The 11,715-nt window shown below is 32.8% G+C and overlaps 2 protein-coding genes across 2 annotated transcripts; both read left to right on the top strand.

Annotated features, from left to right (window-relative positions):
* Positions 1-2,948: 2,948 nt before the first annotated feature.
* On the top strand, positions 2,949-3,299 carry LOC106344655. Its single transcript, XM_013783986.1, has one exon. It carries the CDS (start codon positions 2,949-2,951, stop codon positions 3,297-3,299), a length of 351 nt encoding a protein of 116 aa, XP_013639440.1.
* A 6,768-nt stretch (positions 3,300-10,067) lies between these two features.
* LOC106294183 lies at positions 10,068-10,476 on the top strand. Its single transcript, XM_013729773.1, has one exon. The coding sequence runs from the start codon at positions 10,177-10,179 to the stop codon at positions 10,345-10,347; it is 171 nt and encodes a 56-aa protein (XP_013585227.1). The 5' UTR covers positions 10,068-10,176; the 3' UTR covers positions 10,348-10,476.
* The last annotated feature ends 1,239 nt before the right edge of the window (positions 10,477-11,715 follow it).

Genomic DNA, 11,715 nt, shown 5'->3' with positions numbered 1-11,715 from the left:
TTTGAAACTCTTAATGCTCCCAAAATGAAGTACAAAATAACACTTACCATGAACAACCAATTTGAAGCTCTTAATGCTCCCAAAATCGATTTGCCCTTCTTCTTTTTCCATTCTTGTGAACTAAACACAACATATCTCTCACTTTCTCTCCACAATGAGCTAAAAAAACCCAAGATTTTGATTCTACATTTTTTATGGTTTATAGAGTCATAGAAGCTAACGATTCTGGGTGGGTTACTTTCGTTTGTGATTCTGTGTGCTTGGAGAAGCCTTGTGTATGCTAAGGAACTTATCTCACCAATTTAAGGTATGACATCGAGTTTTTTTCCAGATCTGTTCGTCAGACGACTTACTTGGGAAGTCGTCTGGCTGTAGACAACTTACCTGGAAGTCGTCTGGTCAACGCAGAGGTTATTTTTGCAATTGACTTTGAAATCCGTAGCCTGAGACGACTGAAAGTTAAGTCGTCTGTTTTTGTTTGGTTTCAAAAAAATTTCCAAAGAACCTAGACGACTTACATTTCAGTCGTCATAGGTTAGTTTTGCATTTGACTGGATAATTTCAGAAGTTTGACTTCCCTAGACGACTTACATTTCAGTCGTCTGGCGAAAATTAAAATAATAATATTTTTTTAAAAGTAGACGACTTACAGTTAAGTCGTCTACTTTTAAAAAAATATTATTGTTTTAATTTTCGCCAGACGACTGAAATGTAAGTCGTCTGGGGAAGTCAAACTTCTGTAATTATCTAGTCAAATGCAAAACTAACCTATGACGACTGAAATGTAAGTCGTCTAGGTTCTTTGGAAATTTTTTTGAAACCAAACAATAGTAGACGACTTAACTTTCAGTCGTCTCAGGTTACAGATTTCAAAGTCAATTGCAAAAATAACCTCTGCGTTGACCAGACTACTTCCAGGTAAGTTGTCTACAGCCAGACAACTTCCCAAGTAAGTTGTCTGACGAACAGATCTGGAAAAAAACTCGATGTCATACCTTAAATTGGTGAGATAAGTTCCTTAGCATACATAAGACTTCTCCAAGCACACAGAATCACAAACGAAAGTAACCCACCCAGAATCGTTAGCTTCTATGACTCTATGAACCATAAAAAATTTAGAATCAAAATCTTGGGTTTTTTTAGCTCATTGTGGAGAGAAAGTGAGAGATATGTTGTGTTTAGTTCACAAGAATGGAAAAAGAAGAAGGGTAAATCGATTTTGGGAGCATTAAGAGCTTCAAATTGGTTGTTCATGGTGGTTGTGGTATTGATGACAATGACAATCTTGTAATTACTTGAAGATGATGAGGGTGAGAGAGTAAAAATGTCATTTTCGAAAAAAAAAGAAAAAAAAATTGATGGCATTTTCGTAAATTATATGAACTTGTGGGGTGAATAGGGCAAAACCAATTTTCAAAAAAAAAAAGAGGTTAGTTTTGTGTTTGACTTTAAGTTATAGGTCAATTCTGCAAAAAACCCTTTTAGTAAAGTGGAAATACAAATAAAACGAAAAAACATTATGTTATATTCATTTAACTATAAGTTAAAAGTTAAAACTAATTAAAGACTAATCTATCTATAATTAAATATCACGGTGCTCTCTTTAATAAAGACAATCTTTAAGTTTTATTGTGTGAGAAATGATTGTTTTTGTTTACAGGACAATGACAATACCTTAAATAGACTCGAAACAGTAAAAAGGAACAAGACAAAAGTTGTGTCTCTTCCTAAGCATTGTGTCTCTTCTTTCTCATGACTCTAAATGAATAACTAACTTAATAACATATTACGACTCTTAATACATAAAACTTAACAAACTTAACGTACTTAGGAACTCAATTATTTGACCAACATTGGTGTGGTGCTTGTCTCCTTTCGGGAGTGTTCTTTTCTGGTACGAACTGATAGCTGAACTGATGACAGCATCCGTCTGTTGTCCTTGGGTCGCAGTGTTCTGTCTCTTTTGGTTTTATCCGATGATTTTCATGGCTTTCAATTGTCAAAACGGTATCTTAAGCCGCCATGGCCGGACATTTTCCAATGTATACAAGTTGTTACCATAATAATCTAAATGGGAGTAGTTACCATTTTTCAAAATGGAAGTTGCTGTTTCTAGTGTATCACTAGCTATGCTGTGGTTTCCTCGAGGCCTCAAAGTTGTTACCATAATAATCTACGGCTTTATGAAATTCAGAATAGATGTTCTCCGGTCAACAATATACATGGGGTATTGATGAATACAATAGATTGGCTGGGATTGAATATTAAAGGAACCAATGGAATATCTCAGAGACACAAATATCTCAGGGATGATGCCGTGAAATGGATTATTTTTTCATTGATGTTTTATTACTTCTTTCCAATGGCGTCGGTTTATTTAACGGAGGGGCGTACGTCATATTTGATCGAAAGTTGGTGTCTCCAGTGTATCACCGTACACGTGTTTTTCATGGGGAGCAAAGTGGCCTTCACTTTAGTAATTCTCGGTTTAATGGAATTCAACGTAGACTTTTCCTGGTTTTGGACATGTATTGTGTCTGTGCGATTCCTATCAAGAATCTACTCGGAGATCGATCTAAGCACAATCAATCAAGAACGAAAGGAAAACGAAAGAGACACACAAGATTTTTTTACCCGGTGTTCACCGCACTCCTCCAATGTGGAGAAGCCGCTATACTCGCCGGACCCGAGATTTCCGGAAATTCCGTAAATATGTGTTATGAATAAAGAGTCTTTACAATCACCTAACTCTCTCAAGCTTTCTCTATCTTAATCGTATCTCTCTCTCTCTCTCTCTCTACCCCTCTCTTCTTTCTGTTACAACTCTCGTAGAAGATTCTCGAACTCTCTCTGACAAAGAAGAAGAAGATTCTCAAACACCAGACTCAACGCGCTTCTCTGCTACAATTAGAAGCATGCTGCAACTGCGACCTATACTGTCCCACTATATGAAGTGTGTAATTGGTGATGGAGCTTCTGCGAGTTTCTGGTATGATTCATGGACATCTCTAGGACCTCTAATTGAGGTTTCAGGAGAGAGCGGTCCTCGGAGTATGAGGCTGAGAAAGAGTGCTTCTGTTGGTGATGCAACAAGGGATGGGGCATGGCACCTACCACCTGCAAGGTCACCTGAAATTCAAGAGATCCAGACAGCAATCAATGCAGTAGAGCCGCCAGCTCCATCAAATGGACCAGACATTTTTCAATGGCGTAAGTCCAATGACACTTTTGGCTCTGCGTTTTCCTCCAAAGTCACTTGGGAGAACCTTCGAGAGCATGCTGCCAGTCTACTGGCATAAAGCAATATGGTTCAAGGAACGTATTCCCAGGAACTCGTTCATGGCTTGGCTGGCTTTGTTAAGGCGTCTGCCTACTAAAGACAGGTTGTTACGCTGGGGTATGAACGTTACAGGGGAGTGTGTGCTCTGTTCCTCTGCTATGGAAACACACCACCATCTTTTCTTTGAATGCAGTTACTCTTCAGTGATCTGGAATGCTTTTGCCTCCCAAATTTGGTCCAATCCGCCATCAGACTTGCAGCAGCTTGGATTCCAGAGCCGGTCCTGACTTTTTGGTGGCTAGAAGCGAGTAAAAAAAAAAGGCTGGTTCAAAAAATTTTTTTCAACTGATTGTTTTTAAATAACTAAAGGAGATGACAATTCAGTTTACAATTGCAGAAGAAAATAAGCAACGATTCAAGTAATAGGATTATAGGAATTAGGAAGATGATATCAATTAAGGATATGTTCAGACTTTAGAGCTTTACGGCAGCAGTAACTAAAAAAAAAGTGATTAATTTTAGGTTTAATGAGAATTTCCTTTTCGTTTACTTAATTTAACTTTATGTAAAGTAAAAAAAAAAACTTATTGTGGCTTCAGCGGATCGAACCCGAGACCAGCCACATTTAAATGTTAACACTAAGCCACCATACCACAAAGACACTTACGAAAATGTGGCCAAAATATTTTTATAAATTTGTCGGCCGGAAGCCAGTGCTTGATGGGCTTGGCCCAAGGGCCGGCTCTGTTGGATTCTATCACCTCCGCACCGTTCCAACTACAACGCCTCCACTCTCGCAAAGCTTCTCTTCCAGTCCATCATCTATGTCATTTGGAAGGAAAGAAATGCGCGCATCTTCACTTCAGTATCCTCCCCAACATCAGTCCTGCATCTTTCTCTGGACCGGCTGCTTAGGGATCGGATGTTGTCTCTTCCAACAAGGTCGTCAGCCCAGCCGTCCTTGCTCCAATTCTATTTTTCCACTTACAGACCTCCTTGAAGTTCTCTCAGTTTGTTTCATGTTCTGGTGTTTTAGTTACTGTTTTGTGTAATAAGTTGAAATCAACATTGTGGAAAATCAAAAATGGTATAATATTAACATTTTACCAAAAAAAAAAAAGAAGAAGAAGAAGAAGATACAATACGTATATACTGTGTTACAAAAAAAAAAAACAATACGTATATACTAATGGAGAACCCTCTTTTGATTGGCTGAGAGACTAATGACCACACGTGCCTCTCACATGTCTTGGATATCCGGCTTGAGTCTAACCCTTTGAACCATTTAGAGTCTTCATCACACAATACATGAGAATCAAGTGAAATAATGGAACATTTACGGGCCACGTTAGAGACTGGGAGGGAAACATTACGATAAGTGACAATCACTTGTTGATCACGACAAGGAGTCAACTTCCAGATTCATCTTCAGCAACATTTCGATTAGTTTTATTAGTCAAAGTAATGCATAATGCATTTTGGTGTTTTGGGGTCTCATTAGAATGGCTCTATAACACGTAACTAAAGATGGTTAAAATATTATGATATATTCATTTAGCTATAAGTTAAAACTAATTAAAACTAATGTATCTATAATTAAATAGAAATTAATAAAACATATTATTTTAATATTTGGTGTGATGAATAAATAGTGTTACACCAAATTTGGTAGAACACTATTGACACTACACCAAATTTAGTCGGATAGTAGCACTTTTAGTTATTCATTAGCGATGAAATTACACCAAATTTGGTGTTTTGATGTCTCATTAGAATAACTTTATAACACGTAACTAAAGATGGTTTCAATTAAAATCGAGCAAAAACAACTAATATGATTTGTAGATTATAATTCTTTAGTAGAAATATCTGATATTATCTTAATTACTTTTGAAATGTATGTTTCTATTAGATTTTTTATTGTTTTCACTAAACAAAAAAATAATGAGAAAAGGAAAAATTTAATATGGTATAACATATTCTCATTTATAGACTATAACTTCCAGTTATTTGAAAATATTATAGAATTTTCAAAAAAATTAGAACTATTGAAAAGAATATTAACATCACTTTTAACCGATTGTTGCTAATGTGGAGTTAGAAAAAAAAACAATTTTACGGGATAGTTACAGATAAATAAAAATTTGATTTACATTCAGTTTTCAACAAAAAGAATGCTTGAAACAAAATTAACATATTGGAACTAAATGGGAGATCTTAAAAATTTAGTCAATCAATTCAATAATTTAAGAAACCACTATAATTTTTAGATAAAAATTTGTAATTATTTAAATATATAATTGCATTGTTTAGATAAATATTTCCAATCGTGTAAATGCTCCATCATTGCAAGATTTGATGATCAGCCATTGTAATATCTAGTGATCAATCATTTCCCAATTTACCATTGCAATCTTTTAAATTTAACTATTAAAAAATTTGTGTATAAAAGAGTTGTGGACATCGACAAAATCAAGGACACAATAAAAATAAAGAGAAAAATAGTGAGAGTTGCATTACTCCAAATAATAATAAAATATATTTAGAATACATAAAAATTAGAAATTTTATTTGTATTATTTTATACAGCCTTATTATCAATAAGAGGAAATTTTTGTTGTCTCATTTTCCAAAGAGATTTTGTTTAACCACAAATTGACAAATGTTAAAATATAAAATTTAATCATTATCTATATTCATACTTTATAACAATTTGACTATAATTAAATTAACATGTTTACCCTTATGTTAGCCAATTATATAAACTCTAAATGTTAATTAATTCTATTAGATGGCTTAAACATTATGAGAATGATTTTATTGTTGATGGTATAATTCATAGTTCATTTAGAAATGTATGTATACATTTATCAGAAATAGATACAAAGTGGTAGTATGAGTGACATTGGTTTATGTATTCTATAATACATTAATTTTAGTCTGGATTTCAGAGATAAATTCTAAAGTGAAATTGTGCAATTTTTGTGTATCATCATGTTTCAAACTATATTTAAAATTTAATATTATTTCCCGTTCGCGGGGCCTCTGAATCCAAGTATAGATAAACTAAAAAAGCTATAGAAAAATTCAATCTGAATGCTTTACAGTTTGATATTAAAACCAGAATAGCCCCCCCTTAGAAGTCTACGGCGTTACAAATCAATAAAAAATATTACAAGTAACTTTGGAATCTGGATCTTCCAAATTTGAAATGTTTTCATTTGATTGATCCATGTACAAACAAGCAGCAGCAGCACACCGATCATATTGCGTCCTTTTGTCGGGAATCTTCTTGAAATCATGGCTGTGACATATCTTTTCGTTTAACTCCCTAATCATTTTCAAATTCTCAACAGTTTCTTTGGCACAAGCCGTGGCCAATCTTCGTTCAGTGGGTCTGGAGGTGAGATGAGAACAGATTAGGAGGTTTGTAAGGCTGATGTTAGGATCCATGTTATCTGAGACTGCAGAAGAAGAAAGCAGCGGTCGTTTGTTTGTTGGATTCACACATCAAAAAATCTAAGAATTAGATAGTTTATGAGAAATCATCAATGAAATCGAATGAGAAAAAGAACATACAAGAGATTTTATTGATTAAAGATTCATTACAAAGATGATTTGAAATGTAAGTGAACCTTAGGATCTATATCATCTCTATAAGAAAGTGTTCTAGATCTAAAAATGGACCTAATTCTTTGTTTCATGGGCCTAGTATATAACAAAAACAAAGAAAAAAACTATTTAAGCATGGTTTTTCGTTTTAATATTCTGGTTTTATGCTTGACCATATCTTATTAATCATATATTCTTTTGTGTAGTTAAACTTTTTCTTTGTAAAATGTAAACACGTTAAAATAAGTTTTATAATTTTCCCGTTTCTTTTTTCTCTTGTCAGCTCAATGAACTTTTATTATTGTGGATATAGTGGCAGAAGTTTAATTTATTAGTTCTATTTATACTTGTATATAAACCCTTTTGTTATTTTATCTCTGATTAACAAACAAATGCAAAAGAAAACAAATGAGAATATAATGCAGTCATGGACTAGCCAAAGACCGTGGAAGATGGGCGATGGTCAGGGCTATGGACAAGTGAGGATAAGATCTATACTAGTGGTTTTGTAACACTTTCATATTGATCAAAAGATGATTGAAACAAGTGTTGATAGAGCTAAACTTGATGGGCTGTGTAACATTCTCAAATTTGGTCGCTGGTACTGGAATTGATGGTCCATGGGTGGAACAAAAACACCACCAAATTCTATGAAACATAACTTTGATAAGTCGACTGCTTATCATGTTTTTTTTTTAAGATTTAAAATAAATGGTATTGTAAGTGGCAATTTCTTTTTATTTTGATTTCTTGGTAAAGATACATGGTTGTGAGAGGAAACTTTATATAGATTCCGAACAGTTTTGCAATTCTAGAGTACCTGAAGCAAATGACATTTACTTACTCAATTTTAAGATTGAATAAAAACAAAATGAAGTAACTTACACCTGTTTTTTTTACTAAGAAAACAAAATGAAATGAAACACAAATTGTTAGACAAATCAATGAGATTCAAACTTATTTTGTCTTACCTTAAGCATTGAATGTCTGACACTCCTCCGATCAAGAAAGTGGCATGGGTTCTTAGTGAAAAGGTGATTAGTCATTGGTCAAAACACTGAGCTTTGGTCTGATGACATATATGGTAAGTCTTTTGTCTTGGATTGTTGATCGAACATACTTTTGGGCCGAATTGTATATTATGTTTCTGCTCTTGATCTTGGTCAGTGAATCTCAGTTGAAGTAGCAAAATTTTGGATATAATGGTTGAATTCCTTTTTTTTGGTATTATTCGATTATCAAATTTTGTGGTTAGACCATGTCTTACGGTTGGTAGAGCTATCAGTTGAGTTAGCCGACGTCTATTTGTCCATATCCACTTAACCATTTCTTCTTTGTGTACAAACATTGACCTTGAAGCAAATAAGGTAAAGACATTGAATCATTCATGAAAAAAAAAATTAAGGTAAAGACTAAAGAGCTTACATCGCATCATGGTAGAGTGGTATGTCAGGGTTTGATCTTGAAGTTCATATCATGTTTTTCTTTGTGTTTTTATTGTAAACATCAAACAACTTCTTCATCACCTTACAAACATGCATGATCCAACTTCGACTTATTTGTGGATACATCTAATTAAGGTTTTGAAATAATGCTCTAGAAAGGTGAACTTCAGTCTAGAATCAAACACATCAGCAATAGTGAGTATGTCACTATAATCCTCCCAATATTTATCAAACTTTAGCTTCATTGAACCCACCATCTCACGAATAACTTCATCATCTTCAGCCCCATTGCTCTCAGCCAACTTTCAATCTTCCAAACTTGCATAAATAAAGATTTGAAGTTGGATAAGATGAACCCGAAATCAGATTTTTCAGTTTTGAAAATGAGGCGAGGATATCGCAAATCAACTATGCCCTCTTCCACTCCAAATCACTTGGACATGTTTGATAAGTTGCTTCAACTTCAGCAAGATTCTTAAAAAGTATAAGATGAGTTGAGTTCCATCTAGTTGCTATATCCAAAACCAATCATATTCTATCTTCCATACACACAATTTCCATACAAATTTGAAAGAATCTCTCTCTAGACTCACTCACTTTCACGAAATTGACAGTTATAGCAGATTCAAAATGAGCAAGTAAACAATTGTAATTTATCTATATCTCATCTAACACTAACACATAGCAAACAACAAAAACAACTAACCCATCAACTTCATATGCATGTGTCTCAAAACCAACATAGCAAACAAGTCAACAATCGACCTATTTATCTCAAATCTCAAACAACGAAAACAAGTCTGCATGTTTCTCAAAATCAATAGAGCAAAAAAATAAAAAAAATCGATCTATCTGTCTCAGATATCAAACAACAAAAACAAATAAACTCATATGCATGTCTCTCAAAATCAACAATCGATCTATCTATCTCAGTTTGAAACCCTAAATTTTTTAATTTTCAGAGAAAAAAACGAAGAGATGAATGAATTAACAAACGGACACGACAAATGTAGACGGTTACTAAAAAGATTGCAAAACGAGTTACTGTCGAGAGAGAGAACGAGCCAGAGATGAAATGTTTTTTTTTCAAATGAAATTTTTTTTTTGAAAACTTAGCTTTATGTGATTATTGGGCCGACCACGTTCACATAGCTTAAACTCACTAAAGCAATGGATTAATTGATCTTCTAATTATTGATTAATTATAGCTTATATAGAAAAATGAGTGTAACCAAAATAAATCCCGTTAAATTTGGATATAGACAACTAATGGTTAACCCATCCATTTAACAGCTCTGACGGTTGGACTTGTGGTCTTATGTAAGATATTTACATTGGATTCTCTAATATTATATTTCTGCCTCTTTAGCATTTTTAAATGATGGCTGTCAAATTTGTGTACAAACAACTCCTCATGTTACATATCTTCATCTAGTCTTTCCGCGCTGTTAATTGGCAGTATATTTTGTACCGCTTCACCAGTCAGAACCAACGTAAATCTGTATATTATTTGGAAGTGTTAAATATAAAACACAAATATTTAATAATCAAGTTGTAATTCTTGTTAGGGGTTTCTTTGTAATTTTAGCTGAATGTGTGCGTGTGTTTCCCCTTCATGTCGAAAGAAGGTTACATACAGTTAAAGGCGAAGGGTTGATTCTTTGTACAACTAAATGGATAACTAAAAACAGAGGGATCCAAAAATAAGATACCAAGAAACTTATGGACATTGTGTCAAATTAACTAATAATGTCTAAAATAAGCAGAATAAAATCTTTCTTTCACCCCATCTTCGTTTCTAAACCTTCACATTCAACAAAATCTTGAAGAGAGAGGAAGATGGATTCGGGACTATCTTGGGCTGATCAATGGGATTACAACTCTGATCCTCCTCCAAATTCATCTAAAGACGACGATAAGAAGAAGAAAAAGAAGGAAGACGCAAGCAAAAGCAGTTTGGGAAAGGCCTTCAAATGGGTGAAAGAACTTCGCAAGAAATCTGATAAGTAATCATATATAGGGTTTATTGTTCTAGTTCTTTTGTTTCGTGTGATTAATCCATTAAGCGTTATTTTCTCTTTTACCCATTCTTCTAATTGCAATTGCCAAATCTTTTAAAAAATTTAAAAGTTATGTTGGTTGTGGATGATTGTGTTGCTTTCGTTCTTTATCAATTAACATGATGCTTAGATTTACATAAGCAAATCCAAATTTATCCCATAACAATAAAAGTCTCAAAAAACTTAAAAGTGTGATACTAGAGGAATATCAATAAAAATGAAAAAAAATAATTTAAAAATGAGAATGCATCTCTCAAAAAAATTGTGTGAAAAATAAATAAATCAAAATATCAATGGAGATTGAATCACAAGATCTCAAAGCAATTTTGTCAAAAAAAAAAAAAAAGATCTAAAAACAACAAAAGATGAGAAGGGTTACAAGTTTTTGAAAGTCAAGGAAAGATTAAGAGAAAGGGAGAAGGTAAAGATGGTAGCTCAAGCCTAAACGAAGACATTATCGGTCTTTGTTTATAGGGTTAGTTATATGCATGACTTGACCATATGGATTAAATCATCGTTGAGTTTTTTTCCTATGGTTATTCCCCCTAATTTATGTACATAATTAGCATAAAATATCCTTATACATTACTTTGACGTGCCACCAGCCCTCTACTTCACCAACTTTCTGTAAAGTCATTATCATTCTAACTTTAATTTGCTTTGTGTAAGACGAGATAGTTTACTCTTTATTTATAAGATGGACTAATCATATTTGTCTCCTAATGAGTACGAATCTTGAAGTGTTGCCTACCAGGAACTTTTGATGTGAACATCTAATACTACTAAACTAGATTAAGCTTGCGCAGAATAAATATTATATATGTAAATTATTGTATGTATTTTATGTTCTTATATATTATGAAATAATAAATATATATTGAATAATTAAAAGTCAATAACTATTAGATATATAGTTAAATTGGTGCGAACGTACAAATCAATTTTATTAATTCAAACAATTTTTTTAAAAATTTGATAGGATACATAATTAATTTAAATGATATTAACATACATAGTATATTTTTAATATTGATGTCTATTAAATGATGCTTTCTAATCATATGTTATTTTTATCATGTGTATCTTTAATAGCAAAAACTTTAAATTATTGATAACAAAATTTTCATTGTGGGATTAATAATTTTAGTAATTTATAATTTAAAAAAATTTATCAATGTTAGTTCAAAACTTTTATCAAAAAAAATTATTCAAAGTAAATTTTGAAACTAAAATATTTATTTATTCAATATGGTTTATATTTTAATTTAGAATGATATATGTACATATATATTTTAAATCTTAATGATTAATTAAATTA

This window comes from Brassica oleracea, chromosome C5, assembly GCF_000695525.1.
Source record: "Brassica oleracea var. oleracea cultivar TO1000 chromosome C5, BOL, whole genome shotgun sequence".
NCBI classification, from domain to species: Eukaryota; Viridiplantae; Streptophyta; class Magnoliopsida; order Brassicales; family Brassicaceae; genus Brassica; species Brassica oleracea.
Note: the sequence above shows the minus strand (reverse complement) of the source record. Positions and strands in the feature narration are given on the sequence as shown.